Source organism: Nerophis lumbriciformis, linkage group LG06 (assembly GCF_033978685.3).
Source record: "Nerophis lumbriciformis linkage group LG06, RoL_Nlum_v2.1, whole genome shotgun sequence".
Classification (NCBI taxonomy): Eukaryota; Metazoa; Chordata; class Actinopteri; order Syngnathiformes; family Syngnathidae; genus Nerophis; species Nerophis lumbriciformis.
In genome coordinates, this window is record NC_084553.2 from 15,028,451 (window position 1) to 15,048,450 (window position 20,000).

The 20,000-nt window shown below is 38.8% G+C and overlaps 2 protein-coding genes across 4 annotated transcripts in view; both read left to right on the plus strand.

The window, feature by feature from the left end:
- LOC133608520 (insulin-like growth factor 1 receptor) overlaps positions 1 to 2,621 on the plus strand; it is a 188,038-nt gene extending 185,417 nt beyond the window's left edge. For all 3 annotated transcript variants that reach the window (XM_061963802.2, XM_061963803.2, XM_061963804.2), the window contains one exon: positions 1 to 2,621. This exon is cut by the window's left edge. The gene's annotated coding sequence lies outside the window, so the exon portion shown is untranslated.
- A 3,433-nt stretch (positions 2,622 to 6,054) lies between these two features.
- lrrc28 (leucine rich repeat containing 28) overlaps positions 6,055 to 20,000 on the plus strand; it is a 17,998-nt gene continuing 4,052 nt past the window's right edge. The window contains exons 1-7 of the mRNA XM_072913321.1: positions 6,055 to 6,314; positions 6,602 to 6,823; positions 6,902 to 6,942; positions 7,030 to 7,067; positions 13,262 to 13,399; positions 19,255 to 19,461; positions 19,567 to 19,669. Of these exons, the coding sequence (XP_072769422.1) occupies positions 6,656 to 6,823; positions 6,902 to 6,942; positions 7,030 to 7,067; positions 13,262 to 13,399; positions 19,255 to 19,461; positions 19,567 to 19,669 (695 nt within the window). The 5' untranslated portion in view covers positions 6,055 to 6,314; positions 6,602 to 6,655. The remainder of the gene's footprint in view (positions 6,315 to 6,601; positions 6,824 to 6,901; positions 6,943 to 7,029; positions 7,068 to 13,261; positions 13,400 to 19,254; positions 19,462 to 19,566; positions 19,670 to 20,000) is intronic.

The following is a 20,000-nucleotide window of genomic DNA, read 5'->3' on the forward strand; positions in this document are numbered from 1 at the left end:
TCGGGCGGGCATTACGTCACAAACGGAAAAGAAGCACTTAAAGAAGTCCGCCAAGCAGAGGGAAGTTTTTTCGTTTTTGGAATATTCTTCGCTCTGCTCTACATTTTTTTCCACAGCTACTTTCTACATAAAACAAACAAAAACAAAAAAATCAAAAATCAACTTTATCTGAGCCACAACTCGTCACAAAGTGCTGTTTTTTCGTGGTTTCACCGCCAATTCAAGCAGGAGGAGAAGAAAAAGAACTGAAGAGGACCGAGCGAGCAGCCGGGCGTCATTGTTGTAATTATTATTATTTTTTAGATCATACATTTACAACATCTCCGCAAGCAAGCAAGAGCATTTACGCCAATTGTTTGTCACTTTTTCTACCTTTTTATACGGTCGGAGATCTTGTACAGAAGAAGAAGAAAAAAGCTGCTATTCCTTATTATTTCTCTCGTGGTTGTAATATAGAGGATTTATCTATACAAATATATATATATATAAATATATATATAAATATGAAGAGACCTTCAGGTTGAATCTAAGAGTGTTTTCACTGCAGTTTCCTATTATTTTTGTTATTATTTTTGACGACCATAATTGTTGACTGAGCTGGTTTCAAAGAGGTACGTACGGCCCGCCGGTTGTTTATAAATCCGATAACTCCCCATAACACCATATAGTAACGTCAGATGCCCCCCCCTAATTAAATCTCAGGTCAAAAGTGGGAAAGTTGCATGGTTATTTATTATTCAATTTGTATTTAGTTATGCGCAACTGTCGGATTGTTAATTGTCGTCGACATTATTCATGTTAAATATATCTTTGATTGCAATTTGTTGATAATAATACCTAGCTTTAATTCACCCGGCCCTTCAATCAAACAACACACCATTTATTGGTGAATCGTCCTCAAAAACCGATCACCGCAATACATTTCTCAGACGGTACCGCTACGTCTTTCCGTCAATGCTCGTTTTTGTAGCGCTAAAAAACCCAACTTTGTGAACACACTACATTTCAAAGCGACCCTTCCAAGTCGCAGATTGCTACAGCTGACACTAAACGCGAAAGTGGCTATTATCTGGCAGGTCAAAAACTGGGGAATATTAGCGCTGCGGGAAAAAAAAAAAAAGCACTATTTTCTTTACGGAGTATGGTACATATTGCTAATCATCCCGCTAACTGACTCTGTGTTGTTTTTGCGACGTTATGACTTCGAACAATTGTTGAGAATTTATTTATTTATATGTCTACCCCCGTCACACCTGAAGACGTTTACTGACAAAATGTGGTTTTGCCTGAAAAAAAAAAAAATCCACATTTGGACTACCCAGCCCAGTTTTGCGGTTATTTATGTTAGTTGTTTTTGTCATAAAGTGTAAATCACTGTACAAAATACCCTAATGAGGTTTTTTTTAGGTACATTTATGATGTGTTGTTTTTTTTTTGCTACTTTGGGAAGGGAAGGTTTGTGCTTTTTTTTTTTGTTCGACCAGCCATCTACCTCATTGTTTTTTTTTTCTTTGTTTTTGTTATGATGCGTACTGGATTTCAAAACATTTTTGTTTAATGAGGAGCTTTAGAGGGCCGACGTCAAACCGCCAAGCAAATCCATCCTACTCCAAGCACAGAAACATGGGATTGTATTTCATAATCTACCCATTTGTTTGATTCTTTACTCTTCCAAGTAATCCGCTTGACCGCTTCTGACAATTTTTGCGAAATTGTGAAAATTCTAAGTTTGAAAAGTAATGTAATTGAAGTTTGGAATCAATATGAGGAACTATTGGGGAAGGAAGAAAAACTTGGAACTATGGCATCAAGCAATTTTTTGTTTTACAGGGCAAAAAAGTCATTTTAAGATTAAAAAAACTTAGATATGACAAGAATAAAGTCCTAATTTGATCATCTGAACGTCGCAAAAAATACACCGCTTTATTTGCGTACTCTATAAAACCTTTTTGTCAATCAGTGTTTATTCACATTTCGTTATTTTCTGACTTTTTTATTATAAAAAAACATCTCCCCCGAAATCATTCAGCCTGTTATGTAACATTAAACCTTCATAACGACACTCTTATTCATGTAACGTTACAAATTTTCTTTTCGTAACAGGTTTTTTTTTTTTTTTTTTTTTTTTACACTTTTTCTTGTAACATATGAAGACATGGTCTTCACAGCAACATTACTGTCTCTCTAACGTTTATCTTAATATTTGAATGACTTTTTCTTGTATCATTAGGGCTTTCTCTTTTTCCCAGTAACTTAAAAATGACTTATTTCTAATACGGCAACTTGTTTCTTAAAATGTCGATTTCATATGATAAATTCCCTGTAATATTCCAATATTATTCTTGTGGATTTCTTTCTGGTGATATTTCCGCTTGATACTTTTTCACTTGATATTACGACTTTATTATAGTAATATTGAGACTTTTTCTTGTACCATTACCACTTATTTCCCATAAAAATACGACTTTATTCACAAAATAAGCATTTTTTTCACTCAATATTTCAACTTTATTCTTTTATAAATAACATGAACTAATCCTAAAAGATCTGGAATTTTTCTTTCTTCCAATATTGCGACTTTATCCCTGAAACATCACCATTTTATTTCTTATATTCCAACTTTTCACACACTGTAATTTTGTGTATATATATATATATATATATATATATATATATATATATATATATATGTATGTATATGTACATGTGTATGTATATGTACATGTGTATGTATATGTACATGTGTATATACACATTTATGTATATATGTGTGTGTGTGTGTATATATATATATACATGTGTATATACATAGACACACACATATATATATATATACATATATATATATATATATATATATATATATATATATATATACATGTGTATATACATAGACACATATATATATGTATATATATACATATATATATATATATATACATGTGTATATATACACCTTTATGTGTATATATATATATGTGTGTGTGTGTGTATATATATATATATATATACACGTGTATATACATAGAAACATATATATATATATATATATATACACACAAGTGTGGTCTTTTTTTGCACATAATGATGACATATCAAAGTTAGAGGGGAAAAAAATAAAATAATAATGCAATTTATCTTCGATATTATTATTATTTATTTTTTTTGCTGCCCATGTTTCTGTTGCTTACCCCAAAGCAAACCATATTAGCTGATGAAGGTGAACATTCACACATGACTTACACTTTACACTGCTCCGCCATCTTCTTACAACTTAAGTTCCACACCTTTTCGTCTGCCCTGTTGAGGTGCTTTGTTCAGGTTCCGCCAGGTGGAAGGTTTGTGCACCAGTCGACATCTGCTTTCACTTGAAGGTATAGCTGGCTAATGATGTGCTCTGGTTGCTATGGTTACACCTCCGGGAGCTAAGGGAATTCAGTTTTTGTTTCCCCTTTTCAATTTCCTTCCTCTGTGCAGGTTTGGAAACCAAATACTCATTTTCTGTCATTTTTGGACTTGCTGTTGCCATGGTGATAACCTGGCTAACCCCCCCCTTTCCCCACACACACCTTGATTTTCCTCCTGTTTCAGGCCCAGATTGTTGTCCTTTCGGTTCTTATTCTTAGGGATCAGGACGGGCTGCTTTTGAGTGTTAATGATCTGATTTATTCCTCATGTTTTTTGTTTTTTTTTACCACTACCAGGCCTCTCAAGAGTGGACAAAATTAAACAAAAGTGTTCTTTTTGGTCTTTTTTTTCATCAATGGCCAATTTGTTAGAAGATTTTTCACATATGTACATTTTTCATATCCTTACAGCCTTTTTTCTAGTGTGTTTATCAGTTAGAATGAGGTTGCATTTTTGGTTTCATTTTTGTATATGCTGGGGTTCCCCCCCAATATATTCTAAATACTGGAGGGAAAATGATTGGCTGAAGGAAAAAGAGAATGTCTGCTTCTCTGATTCTTTTTTTTTTTTTCTACGTGAGATTTAAGATTCAATAAAAATGTATGCAAATCATCCCTGCTCGTTTACTCGTTTAGTCCAAATGCATTACACATTTAACACCTAAATATTTTCATTAATCTAGTGCATTTTGCAATGTTTGTGCAAAAACTTCAATAATGGCGAAGAAGCCAGCTACAGTGTCTGCGCATGCGCAGCCGTCGTACGAGCCGCTGTTAAAAAAAGGTCATTCATATTTTTTTGATTAGCACATTTTTATGTGGCGCAACTTGCTTACAGAATTGTTGGCTTCATCTCACAAAATGTTCAAAGACACGATTATTAAAAAATCCTGGAATCGGACAAGGCGGACACGACGTCACATATTGTGTTTTCGACAGTACGACTGTGTTTACGGCGTTATCAACTCATCTTCTATCAACACCATACTTGCCAACCTTGAGACCTCCGATTTCGGGAGGTGGGGCGTGGTCGGGGATGGGGCGGGGCGTGGTTGGGGGCGTGGTTAAGAGGGGAGGAGTATATTGACAGCTAGAATTCACCAAGTCAAGTATTTCATACATATATATAGATATCTACATCTTGAAAATATGCAAACAAAACTGTGTTTAGATAATTGATACTTCAAACTTGCATAAATAAATATTAAGGAATATAACATAACTTGGCTTCTGAGAGTTTCAAAATGTAATGAATAAAATGCTAAAGTTGTTGATAAACAAGCAATTATTTTTGATAATTAAATTGGTCATTTTAAATGAATTATCATGATAATTTAAAATCAATTTTCAAATATGTTTATTTTAATGTATAATTCTATGGCTGGATGTAATAAGGAGTCACAAAAAAATAAAAATAAAATTAATTTTGATGTTTTTAGCAAAATATAGTAAAAATTTATTTATTTATTTTTTTTATTTTTTATTAATAAATATATTTATTTTTAGGTAAAATAAACATAATACAATTTATCTCTAGTCTGGATGATTTAGTTCTTGACGCCCTGTTGTCCTCCCGTCATGAAAAAAGGCTGTCTTCAGGTCCGCATGGAGCTGGAGGGGGCGTGGCTTCCAGCTCCGGCTGAAAATCGGGAGATTTTCGGGAGAATATTTGTCCCGGGAGGTTTTGGGGAGAGGCGCTGAATTTCGTGAGTCTCCCGGAAAATTCGGGAGGGTTGGCAAGTATGATCAACACGTCAGTAACAATAATGTATATGTATGTATATATATATATATATATATATATATATATATATAAATAAGAGAAATACTTGAATTTCAGTGTTCATTTATTTACACATATACACGCACATAACACTCATCTACTCATTGTTGAGTTAAGGGTTGAATTGTCCATCCTTGTTCTATTCTCTGTCACTATTTTTCTAACCATGCTGAACACCCTCTCTGATGATGATGCATTCTGCTTCGTCTCCTTGTTGTGTGCGCAGTTGTGCACTGCACTCTCTAAAAGCCGTAGATGTTAATGTCACATATGCATGTACAGTAGATGGCAGTATTGCCCTGTTTAAGAGTGTCACAACATTGCTGTTTACGGCAGACGAACTGCTTTACGGTAGATGAAAACGTGACTGCTGTTGTTGTGTGTTGTTGCGGTGCTGAGAGGACGTTAATGAAACTGCCTAACAATAAACCCTCATAAGAAACTAAGAACTCGCCCCCGATCATTCTACAGTTATAACGTGATTGGGCAGGCAGGCTGTTTATATTTTGGGAAAGCGGACGTGAAAACAGGCTGTCGACACGTCACTCAGGTCCGCCTGAATTTCGGGAGATTTTCGAGAGAAAATTTGTCCCAGGAGGTTTTGGGGAGAGGCGCTGAATTTCGTGAGTCTCCCGGAAAATTCGGGAGGGTTGGCAAGTATGATCAACACGTCAGTAACAATAATGTAAATATTAATTAATCCAGTGAAAATTTTGATGATTGTTCAAAAACTTCAATAATGGCGAGTTAACTACAATACAGAGAATAGGCATTTGATTGATCAATCAAAAGGCACGCAACAGTGTCTGCGCATGCGCACGCAGCCGTCGTACGAGTTAAGATAGAAAAGGGCAGTCATATTTTTTTAATTAGCACATTTTTGTGTGGCGCCACTTGCTTACAGAATTGTTGGTTTTATCAAAGACACGTTTATATATACAAAATCTTGGACTCGAACAAGGCGGACATGACGTCACATATTGTGTTTACGACAGTTCCACTTTGTTTACGACGGTTGCGTTAATCTTTTTAGCTTAGCTTAATGTCCATACACGTTTGTAAATATTTTCATCCTCGTCATGTCGGTGTGTGTAATTAAAACATGTTAGTCATTCTCAATTGAGGTAAGCTACTTTTAGTTCTGTGCTGTTCTTCCTTAGTTGTTCGTAATATTTGCTAGTGCTTTGCTAAACAGCGAACGGTGCTGGGAAGCTAATGCTAGTTTGAGCATGCTAACCTGTTTCTGTCTGCAGTTTAATCTTTCATCTCGTTCCGTTTGTTTAGTGTCAAAGTCCATCATCATATGTTATCTTAAGTGCAGCCCCCTCAAATGTGTTACTGTGTACAGTAAAAAATAATTGCTGTTTACACTATGCAGTCAGCTAAAAACTCAATGTTATGCATTTCCCAGAAAGACAATGGTGGCTTAGAGGCAGGGCAGGAAGGAGAAGTCGTCTCCCCAAAGATGGCCACTGAGCTCCATGAGGCTATAGTCATGGCCAAGCAGGAGCGCCACAAAAATCTCTTCCTCAACTACAGAAATCTGAACAATTTCCCAGTCGATCTGCTCAAAGATGAAGGCCTACAGTTTCTGGAGAGGCTTTACATGAAGAGGAACTTGCTCACTACATTGGTAAGCAATGGACACTTAACTTGTCATTAAACAGACATGTATTAGGTTTGTTTCATGTGTCTTTTGTTGCCTTATCAGCCTGACAATCTTGCACAGAAGTTACCAAATCTAATAGAACTGTAAGTATTTTGTATCAAGATTCTGTACGAAAAATAGATCGCATTACGTATTTGTTCTTAGGTTGTAACGTATATTTTTTTCCTCAGGTATTTGCACTCTAACAACATAGTGCTTATTCCGGAAGGTGAGTCTCCTAAGCTTACTTGCCAACCTTGAGACCTCCGATTTCGGGCGTTTGGGGGGGGGGGGGGGTGGCGTCACATTAGTGCCAAAAATCAGAGCGCATAAAAACTGTTATCGCTGCTGATTCTCCACTTCGTGCGCGCACGCGACACCCTTTTGCGTGCGCGCGGTGCCTTTCTGCGCGCTCTCTGTGTACTCCTGGCATCTCTCCTGCGCTGTCATGTTTCTTTTTGGCACTTTGGGGGCGGGTATGCTTAGACGGCCCCTCCTTTCTGATTGGTCAGGCAAAAAATGCTGAAAAATGCTCAGAGCCAATCAGAAGTATAGCAGGGCGGGTCATCGTCAATATGTATCAAGATTTACGGAGGAAGAAGTGGATAAAAAAATGTTGCGCGCTGATGAAGGTTATTTCATACCACATAAACACAATACAGGGTAATACAAAATGTGACCCAAATAAATAATAAGACAACAAACACCATAATCACATCTTTCAGCCAGAACTGGTCCACCAGCAATAACATCCAACCATAACATTATTTTATATTTCCACTTCTTCTTGAACATTTGTTTTCTAATTTATGGAATTTCTTTTGATTCAGCCATAAAATTAATGAAATAATCTTTGAATTTTGTTTTTAAAATGTTAAAAATAGCTTTTAATAATGTATTCTGAAACAGTTTACAATAATCAGAGAACTGACTAACACTGACCCTACACAACTATGTTGCACAATTAAGTCTTTTTTTTTTAAAGCGAAAGAGGTAATTTCAACAGGTACAGCATCCTATGTCATATCTACATGTAATAAGATTTGTAACAAGGCAAACCGTTTGTAAATTGGTCGAAAATCGAGCAAGTTATGGTAATTTAATTAGTACATGTACCATTGACATCAATGTAATGATTGAGGCTAGCTGTCCGAGGTAAGATGGCTACAACGTTGCTACACTGGAGAATGATTGGTCATATGAAAAATGCTCACAGCCAATCAGAAAGGAGGGGCCGTCTAAGCATACCCGCCCCCAAAGTGCCAAAAAGATGACAGCGCGAGGAGAGATGCCAGGAGTACACAGAGAGCGCGCAGAAAGGCACCGCGCGCACGCAAAAAGGCACCGCGCACGCACAGAAAGGCACCGCGCGCGCGCAAAAAGGCATCACGCACGCGCAAAAGGGTGTCGCGCGCGCGCACGAAGTGGAGAATCATCGCGGGATAACAGTTTTTATGCGCTCAGATTTTTGGCACTAATGTGACGCCATAGGGGGGGGGGGGGGGGGCGTGGTTAAGAGGGGATGAATGGATATAAGAAATACTTGACTTTCAGTGAATTCTAGCTATATATATATATTATATATGTATATATACATATATATATATATATATATATATATATATATATATAAATAAGAGAAATACTTGAATTTCAGTGTTCATTTATTTACACATATACACGCACATAACACTCATCTACTCATTGTTGAGTTAAGGGTTGAATTGTCCATCCTTGTTCTATTCTCTGTCACTATTTTTCTAACCATGCTGAACACCCTCTCTGATGATGATGCATTCTGCTTCGTCTCCTTGTTGTGTGCGCAGTTGTGCACTGCACTCTCTAAAAGCCGTAGATGTTAATGTCACATATGCATGTACAGTAGATGGCAGTATTGCCCTGTTTAAGAGTGTCACAACATTGCTGTTTACGGCAGACGAACTGCTTTACGGTAGATGAAAACGTGACTGCTGTTGTTGTGTGTTGTTGCGGTGCTGAGAGGACGTTAATGAAACTGCCTAACAATAAACCCTCATAAGAAACTAAGAACTCGCCCCCGATCATTCTACAGTTATAACGTGATTGGGCAGGCAGGCTGTTTATATTTTGGGAAAGCGGACGTGAAAACAGGCTGTCGACACGTCACTCAGGTCCGCCTGAATTTCGGGAGATTTTCGGGAGAAAATTTGTCCCAGGAGGTTTTCAGGAGAAGCGCTGAATTTCGGGAGTCTCCCGGAAAATCCGGGAGGGTTGGCAAGTATGCTCCTAAGTCATGTGATAAGTCCTAAACGCATGTAGCTTACACACAGTACCGGTCAAAAGTTTAATTATTAAAAACTGGGCGATGCGTGTGTGACAGTGGGATGCATTGGGGTCGTCTTCTGCCATGCCTTTATATTTGTTTGACAAAAGCTTACTACTACTAGGGCTGGGTGATACAAAAAAAAAACAATATACCGTATTTTTTGGACTATAAGTCGCAGTTTGTTTCATAGTTTGGCCGGGGGTGCGACTTATACTCGGGAGCGACTTATGTGTGAAATTATTAACACATTACCGTAAAATATCAAATAATATTATTTATCTCATTCACGTAAGAGACTAGACGTATAAGATTTCATGGGATTTAGCGATTAGGAGTGACAGATTGTTTGGTAAATGTATAGCATGTTCTATATGTTATAGTTATTTGAATGACTTTTACCATAATTTGTTACGTTAACATACCAGGCACGTTCTCAATTGGTTATTTATGCGTCATATAACGTACACTTATTCAGCCTGTTGTTCACTATTCTTTTTTTTAAATTGCCTTTCAAATGTCTATTCTTGATGTTGGGTTTTATCAAATAAATTTCCCCAAAAAATGCGACTTATACTCCAGTGCGACTTATATATGTTTTTTCCCTTCTTTATTGTGCAGTTTCGGCCGGTGCAACTTATACTCCGGAGCAACTTATACTCCGAAAAATACGGTATATTCCAATAGACACGTAATCAATATCAATAAAAAAATGTGACGCAAGATTGTTTGCATGAACAAAGGCACTCGCTGACTGCGCAACGCAGAAAGTAAACACTGATCAGTGAGAGTGACACACTAACAGCCAATCAGGTAACGATATTCAGTGTTGGCGCTAGGAATTTTCAAAATGGGGTCCCAGGGACCCCATCAAATCATACATACGGGGTCCCACAGTCAATTTTTTTGCAAGCGTTTTGAAAACAAATAATAAATGTATGCATTATCCTGTGTTTTGGAAAAAGGTTGTCATAACATTACTTAATTCATTAAAAGAAATAATACAAACGAAAACACATTTTTTATGCATATGTAAATGTATTCAGTTATAAACGTTCATTCACTTTCTTCTTTCCTTCATGGATTTAAACTTTACATTTTTTTCTATATTTTCATTTCATAAGTTGTAGGTGTATTTATTTCAGTATAAAAGTGTAGAAGTTTTTTTTGTGTCGGTCATGAAATGATGATAATGGTGTGCCAGGGCATACATACATATGACACATTGATTATTCTCACCTGTATGTAGATCATACCGCCACATCTACACTTTCATGGCAAATAATTAAGATTTAGACTTCCTTTTTATTGTCATTCAAATTTGAACTTTACAGTACAGATAAGAACAAAATTTCGTTGCAGTAGCTCGTTGTAGTGCAGGATAAAGGAGCAATAAGGTGCAGATATAAATAAATAGATTACAGTACAGATAAATATATTGCACTTTTGCATATGCATCCACGTTTATGGATGTATGTTATATTGTCTTTATATTCCAGCGAGTTGATCCATTTTTGGGGGGAATTGAGGGGACTATTATGATGCGTTCAAGAGTCTTACGGCCCGAGGGAAGAAGCTTAGACTTAGACATCCTTTTTATTGTCATTCAAATTTGAACTTTACAGCACAGATAAGAACGAAATTTCGTTACATAAGCTCATGGTAGTGCAGGATAAAAAAGCAATAAGGTGCATATATAAATAAATAAATAAATATAAATAATATATAAATTATATATATATAAAATAAATATATATATATAAATAAATAAATAGATTACTGTACAGATAAATATATTGCACTTTTTCACATGCGTCCACGTTTATGGATGTATGTTATATTGTCTTTTATTCCAGCGAGTTAATCCATTTTGGGGGGAGTTGAGGGGATAATTTAATTATGATGCGTTCAAGAGTCTTACGGCTTAAGGGAAGAAGCTGTTACAGAACCTGGAGGTTCTGCTTCGGAGGCTGCGGAACCTCTTTCTAGAGTCCAGCAGTGAAAACAGTCCTTGGTGGGGGTGGGAGGAGTCTTTGCAGATTTTCTGAGCCCTGGTCAGGCAGCAGCTTTTTGCGATCTCCTGGATAGGAGGAAGAGGAGTCCTGATTATCTTTTCCGCCGTCCTCACCACTCTCTGGAGAGACTTCCAGTCTGAGGCATTGCAGGCTCCAGTCCAGACAGAGATGCTGTTGGTCAGCAGGCTCTCTATAGGGCCTCTGTAGAATGTGCTGAGAATGTTACAGAACCTGGAGGTTCTGCTACTAAGGCTGCGGAACCTCTCTCTAGAGTCCAGCAGTGAAAACAGTCCTTGGTGGGGGTGGGAGGAGTATAATAATGCCAACAAACTTAGAATTTTGCAAGTCAGTTTCCATGTCATTTAATACAGTGGCACTCAATGCCTCTAGCATTTCATCTCTGGCTTGGTGATGGTCATAAGCTGTGTGTTCCCCTTTAAGAATGGCAATATGTGGGGTGAGTGATGTGTGTAAGTGAGTGGGCAAGTTAGGAGAGGGAGCGCTAGCATGTTCAGGAGTGTTAATAGCATGGTGGATGTCCGCTTGGCTTTGTGGAAAACATAAATAAAGAGTTGTAACAAATTGACGGCCTCGTCATTCCGACCAAAGAGCGGAACTGTAGGGACCCACTGCCGGGTAAAGTGGACAATGCATAGGCCCTGGAGGGAACGTCTCCCCTGCGCTCCTCGACCACAGTCTGGGAGCCGACAAGCAGGAAAGTTTTAACATTATCTTTCTTGGTGCCTGGTGAGGCTGGATCTTTGAAAATCAGTGAGACCAGTCGTAACGGTGTTCTTTTTATTAGCCCGTTTACATGGCGTGCAAAACATTTTTCCATCTTCATAAGTGAGCCATTAGCTGAAAACTGGCTCCTGAAGCCACTTTCCATTGCTTCTTGGGTTTATTGCTCACCATGACGAAAACAATAACACGCGGGAGTCCTAATACCGAACTTTCAGCGAATCAAAAATTAAGAAATTGTATCGAAAAGTTAATTACTTTGAAGTCGACCAATAAAAACGCAATAAACGGGGACGGAAATTTGACTCATTAAATATAAACAAAACAAAACACCGGCGTAAAGCAATAATCGATTAAAAAAAACAAGTAAACCGTAGTTTTGACCCGGAGAAAGCAGGGTCAGTAAAAAACAACTCTGCATCCCAGGGACGCGCGGACTTCTGGAAATGCGCACGCATCCTTTCTGATTTCAATGCGTAGAAAGACACAAAAAGTGCGTTAACGCCAATGGTGATTATTTACAAGATTGGTTGCGCCATCTTTTTGTCTCGCGCTTGATTCCATGCATGGAGTGAGAAGAGAAAGTAAAAATGAGTGCTGCTGAGAGCCAAGAAATTGTTGATAAAACAGGAAAAGTCACCATGACAGTATGGCAGTTTTTGTTGTTTTTTTTCAAATGGACCGTAGTCGGGACCAAAATGCTCGAAATCAGTAATACCACACCACCATATCCGCGCTGTTAGGTTTCTCTCTGTTGACATTTTTAAACTTTGCACAATTTTGTTACACTTTATTAGGCATTTCTTTCCTAATTCTTATTTTTGCACCTTGAATTTTAAGAGGGTATTGTTAAGTGTTCAATGTCATTTTAGAATGTTGTTTAGATTGTTTGACTGTTTTCCCTGCCTTTGTTGAAATTTCCTTACCTTTCTGCCTTGATAGCTGAGAGGATTATAATCAGAGGATGGTAACATTTGAAATAAAAATGCTCACATTTAATATATTTTTCTCCTGGTCCTTATTTTCCATAGGTCATAAAGAATATCAATAATTGTCGATATTGACCGATATAAAAAACTGGTACAATTTTCAGCCATATTGCCCAGCCCAACTGTGTACCATATTGACACATTGAAACACTATGACACACTGATTAATTTTGTTGTTTGTGAGTGATGGGAAGAAACACTTTGACTTGCTTGGGAATAGTGGGTGGGCATAAACTTTTGTTAGACCCTGAACATAAGGCCTGAAAAAAAAACCATAATAAATTGTGGTTAATAGAGTTAATTATTTTTGTGGTTTTATCAGTGGATGATTAATATAATGGAGTTAATGCGTGTGCGCCTATGGTGTCTTTCCCAGCAATTGGAAACTTGGCCCGTTTGCAGTCACTGGACCTGAGCAACAACGCCCTCCAGCTGCTGTGTCCGGAGGTGGGCCGACTGAGGACGTTACGCCACCTGAGGCTGTCCAACAACCAGCTAAAGTGCCTCCCACCAGGTAAACACTCTTGTTGTCGTCGCGTCTTATTGAGCTTTGATTTTTAGGCTTTGCTAAAAAAAAGGGTGCAGTCGCTCTTGGTAAAAACACGTGTTCGTTGAATATTTTCCACCTTCAAGTAGCACTAGAGTGGAAAAACAACTTGCCTCTATATTGAAGCTATTATCATATTTATCTGATTAATGACACCAAAAGACTTCCAAAGTTTGCGAATAAATAGATAGGATCAAAATAGTATCAATCAATTAAGCAGACTTTGTCAGAGCCAACAACCATTACTTTGGGGAAAATTATGATCCAGAACTTTGTATTTTTGAGCTCGAACACAAAGAGGATGATGCTTTATTGAAACACTATAGCAACCGCAGCATTGCGCGATGCGAAACATACAAACTAACGATAATAAAGCATAATAAAACAAACACTTACTGCAATATTTCCACTCTTGTTTGGATGTTAACCTAAGGGAAGCTTACGCAGTCCCGTTTACAAAGGGTTAAAAAAAAGTTGCAGCACCTCGCGGGGATATGAAAGTCGACCAGACTGTCGGTCCATGGCCATATTTGTCTACTAGCAGGTGAAAGATGAATGAATTATCATCTAGAACAGACCTGGGCAAATTAAGGCCCGGGGGCCACATGCGGCCTGTTAAGCTTTTCAATCTAGCCCGCCGAACATTCCCCCCCCAATTTTTGACATCTTTAAGATTGAAACTGTAGCTGCCATTATGATGTGCAATGATGTTTTACAAATTACCGTAAGTCTTGAACTATACAAAGTATTTCAATGGTTGGAATCGGCACTTTTGCATGATATACTAGTTACTATGGTAATCTAAGTTACAACAGCTCAGACGAGGGGGGTGTTTATTGTAGTGTCCTGGAAGAGTTAGTGCTGCAAGGGGTTCTGGGTATTTGTTCTGTTGTGTTTATGTTGTGTTACGGTGCGGATGTTCTCCCGAAATGTGTTTGTCATTCTTGTTTGGTGTGGGTTCTTAGTGTGGCACATATTTGTAACAGTGTTAAAGTTGTTTATACGGCCACCCTCAGTGTGACCTGTATGGCTGTTGACCAAGTATGCATTGCATTCACTTGGGTGTGTGAAAAGCCGTAGATATTATGTGACTGGGCCGGCACGCAAAGGCAGTGCCTTTAAGGTTTATTGGCGCTCTGTACTTCTCCCTACGTCCGTGTACACAGAGGCGTTTTAAAAAGTCATATATTTTACTTTTTGAAACCGATACCGATAATTTCCATTTATCCGATATTATCGACAGTCCGATATTATTGGACATCTCTGGTTGTCAATATTCAATGTTTTATCATTCATAGTTAATATTGTAAATTCCACATTCTTTATTTCATGTACATTCTGGGTGTCTCATTCAGTAAAAAAAACGTTTTTAGCATTCAATCAGACATTATTGTGAGGTTTTGTATTAGTGTTCCTAAAAATAGATATACCGGCCCCCAGACACATGTTTTTCTCTAAATTTTGGCCCCCGAGTCAAAATATTTGCCCTGGCCTGATCTAGAATTTACTTTTAGCAAGTCTGAGACGAAGCTAAAGCAGCCCCTGGCTTATAATGTGTCAACAATAGCATCCTAAGATAGCAATTGGCTAGCTCACTGCTATCAATGCGCCGCTAAAATAGTCCATCTGCACTTGCAATAACAATATCACTCATATTTGGTTAATTTTCAGGTCAGGACATGTAAATGGAATATTGTTGGTGCTTTCTGGATGTTTTTAGAGAGAGTATAATACCGTTGATATTGCTATTATTTGTACTCCATTTGTAGAGTAAATTGTTCAACTTCAGTTCTGGTCCCCTCGCCTTAATACGACAAGCCAACAGAAAAAGAACCTGGGAGGACTTCGCTTTTTTAAATGGAGAGGTCTGAACACGAGCAATATTTTCATCTGACTCGGGCATCCAATGGTCACTTTTGTATGGAAAATTTAAATTTTTCATTTACTTTCTTGATTTCATCCTTAATTTGGTTCCTGCTTTACTTACTAGTGTGTGACCTCCACCAAATAAGCGCACAGTGTAAATTTAGGTATTTCACCGTGTTAGAGTGCAGGAGTTTATTTGCAAATGGCACTTTCCAGCTGCATTAGCCCCACAGGCCAGTAGGAGGCAACGTTGTTCCATTAAAACAAATGAAGAGAGGAGTAGTCTCATTTCGACAAATATTTATTAAAGTTAAAGTACCAATGATTGTCACACACACACACACACACACACACACTAGGTGTGGTGAAATTATTCTCTGCATTTGACCCATCACCCTTGATCACCCCCTGGGAGGTGAGGGGAGCAGTGGGCAGCAGCGGTGGCCGCGGCCAGGAATAATTTTTGGTGATTCAACCTCCAATTCAAACCCTTGATCCTGAGTGCCAAGCAGGGAGGTAATGGGTCCCATTTTTATAGTCTTTGGTATGACTCGGCCGGGGTTTGAACTCACAACCTACCGATCTCAGGGCGGACACTCTAACCATTACAAACACATTTATTGTAACCTGCTTGAAAATATGATTATTGTTCATATCTTTGGACTAACCGAGCTAATCAACTGCACAATCGACACATGTAAACTTAATTAGGTACATAAGCGATATGGGCAAAAATACATATCGCAATATATATGCAGATAACGTGCGATAACGTCATATATCAATTTACTTTGTTGCATGTAAATGATATTAGAACCATTTCAAGACCGGTTACAAAGCCTACTAAGTTAGCTGCTGACGTATCAGTTCTTGTTTTGTTACTTTCAGGAAGCTATTATTAATCTACTTAATTAAGTTTCCATGTTCTCCTCGTGACTGCGTGGGTTTCCTCCGGGTACTCCGGCTTCCTCCCACCTCCAAAAACATGCACTTAGGGATAGTTTGATTGGCAACACTAAATGGTCCGTAGTGTGTGAATGTTGTCTATCTGTGTTGGCCCTGCGATGAGGTAGCGACTTGTCCAGGGTGTACCCCGCCTTCTGCTCGAGTGCAGCTTGGATAGGCTCCAGCACCCCAGTGACCCCAAAAGGGACAAGTGGTAGAAAATAAAAAGCTTGTTACTCTCTGCTGTAAGCCATTTACCCTTTTTTTGAAAAGTAATACCATATTTTTCGGATTATAAATCGCTCCGGAGTATAAATCACACCAGCCGAAAATGCATAATAAGGAAGGAAAAAAACATATATAAGTCGCAGTAGAGTATAAGTCGCATTTTTGGGGGAAATTTATTTGATAAAATCCGACACCAAGAACAGACATTTGAAAGGCAATTTTCAAGCACCCATTTGTGAATTCATTCCTCGAGCTGTGGCCACCTAGCTTTTAGCCCGCGATTAGCTTATTTAGTTTTGTTCATTTCAGTAAGAGTACCCTCCGCTTTTCACCAGTCCCTTACAAGTTTCTCGCTTACTCCAAACTTTCTTTCTGCTGCTCGATTGCCGTTTTCTGCTGCACATTTCACTACTTCCAGCTTGTAACCTGCAGTATATGATTTCCTTTTCGGTGCTATTTTTGTTCAGCCCTTCTCAGTTTTTGTAAGTTACCGCCAATGTTGAAATTATCTATTTTCATAGGTACGGAAGTAGTAGCAGGTAGCATCTTTTTTTTCACAATGCACTTCTGCCATGACCCGCCCCCCGCCAAATTTTTATTGGTTGACGTGTGTGTGTGACGATTGCTGATGTACGCCAAGTCTCTTACGCGAATGAGATAAATAATATTATTTGATATTTTACGGTAATGTGTTAATCATTTCACACATAAGTCGCTCCAGAGTATAAATCGTACCCCCGGCCAAACTATGGAAAAAAACCTGCGACTTATAATCCGAAAAATACGGTAATCACTTTTATTTAGCGTTTATCAAGTATCCGTGTTCGTGTGGATTGGGCCTTAATAAACGCGTACTTATCTCTGCGTTTGGGCCTCTTGTCCTCAAAAACGCAGACTTTTGCAAATACTGGCCAAAGTGTAGAGTAGGGATGTCCCGATCCAGGTTTTTGCACTTCCGATCCGATACTGATATTGTTTTTGCACTTCCGATCCGATACCGATACTGACCGATACTTGCCTATCCGAGCATGTATTAAAGTTTAAAGTTATTTAGCCTACTTAAGTAGTTGTCAGAATCATGTTGAAAAGGGTTTTAGTACTCTTGATAACAACTAGCCAGCTGAATAAGGGGAGTTTGAATAATACACAATGGTTGGTAACAAGAAACTGACCTGTTTATTCAAGGATAAACACAAAAAAATTGACAAAATTATACATGACAAACAGAAATGGCATCATTGAACTAGGGCTGGGCGATATGGCCTTTTTTTAATATTGCGATATTTTAAGGCCATATTGCGATACACAATATATATCTCGATATTTTGCCTTAGCCTTGAATGAACACTTGATGCATATAATCACATCAGTATGATGATTCTATGTGTTTTGATTGATTGATTGAGACTTTTATTAGTAGGTTGCACAGTGAAGTACATATTCCGTACAATTGACCACTAAATGGTAACACCCCAATAAGTTTTTCAACTTGTTTAAGTCGGGGTCCACTTAAATTGATTCATGATACAGATATATACTATCAGATATATACTATCATCATAATACAGTCATCACACAAGATAATCACATTTAATTATTTACATTATTTATAATCCAGGGTGTGGAGGAGGGCGCCAGATGTGTCAAAAAGACAGCCAAAAGAGTTTGATATGAGAATAAATCTAAAGTTAAAATATAGGGTAGAAATGCACCCATTTGCAGGAAATGTAGTCTTGATTTTAAAAATTTTCTTTCAAGGCTTGCATGTCTACATTAAAACATTCTTCTTCATACTGCATTAATATATGCTACTTTTAAACTTGCATGCAGAGAAGGAAATCACAACTAAAAAAATCACAAATTTTTTCATACGGTGTTGATGTGGAAATTTTTGCCTCAGCATTTTGATGGTGTGGACGTGTGGCACCGAATGGAGATAAGCGTCTCGACAGACGTCACAATATTTGAACAATGATGACGAAAACTGTTTTCTCTGTCGTGTCCGTGTGTCGAAAATTGTTATGCGCTTATTTTTTTATTTGATTTTGTGCGTGGCATAGATTTGCTATGCGCAGAGGACGCTTAAACAGTGCGCAATTGCACAGGCGAGCACCTTAGAGGGAGCGTTGCTCGCACGGCTGCGCTAGCATCACAGCTAACGTTAGCCATGCTGCTACTTCTCTGCTCGGGGAGGACGTATACGTATGTGACGTATGACGTGACAGTATGTGACGTATGACGTGACAGTATGTGACGTGTGTAAGAAGGTGCACTTGCTGTCTGTGAGAGGGAGACAGAAAAGAGTGAGAAGAGCCTGTCGTGTAATGCCAGCAGCTAAAAGCAACTGCGTGAAAATTCACAGACCTGTGGATGTGTTGAAGGTGTGCTGGAAAATGCGGAACGGAAATTACGGAGCAGCAGAAAAGTGGAATGTATTATTTAAATCGGTGCGTTGGAAAACACGGACCGGAGTTTTTTTTTAAAACTGGATCTGCATCGGCATTTTCCCATGCCTTGCCGATACGCAATTTTTGGCAAATATCGGCAGCCGATCCGATCCAAATATCGGATCGGGACATCCCTAGTGTAGAGTTCCAAAACTCTCCGGATAGCACATGCGTGTACACTGCTCATACGGGGACTTGTACTCCTGGTGACGTCACGGTTGTGCGCTGTCATTTCCAAAGTTCAACAACACGCCTTGCTGGCTTTAAACACATTTTAAGAGGACTGGTAACTTTAAAGCCTCCATTCTAACACTTCTCTGCTTTTCTGTGGTTCAGAGATTGGCGACCTGCATGAGCTGGAGACTTTGGACGTGTCCATGAATCAGCTCATGTCCCTCCCCGAGCGTCTGCACCGCTGCATCTCTCTGCAGAGCCTCAGCGCAGACCACAACCTGCTGAGCCACGTTCCCCGCCACCTCTGCCGGCTGCACCGCCTCAACCAGCTCTCCATGGCGGCCAACCGCCTCACCTTCCTGCCACTCGGTCCGTGTCAACTCACCTGCGATGTTCTCGTTTCTTGTCATTGCCTGAAGCGACTTATAAAGTCTGTGAAACACCCAAAGTGAGTCAGTGTTGTTGTTTTTTCAGATCTGGGGCGATCACGGGAACTCCAGTTTGTATTTGTGGACAACAATGTGGACCTGAAGGGCCTACCGTCCTACTTGTACAACAAGGTCATCGGCTGCAGCGGGTAACGCTTCCTGGCTCCGCCTTCTATCCAATAAGTGTGCAAAATGCCAAAAAAATTGCAAACTCTTTCCTGTGTGACCTGATAGCCTCCTCAAAGCTAATGTCCTCTACAGTGGACATTTGTATTTTGAAGTGAAGTGAATTATATTTATATAGCGCTTTTCTCTAGTGACTCAAAGCGCTTTACATAGTGAAACCCAATATTTAAGTTACATTTAAACCAGTGTGGGTGGCACTGGGAGCAGGTGGGTAAAGTGTCTTGCCCAAGAACACAACGGCAGTGACTAGGATGGCGGAAGCGGGGATCGAACCTGCAACCCTCAAGTTGCTGG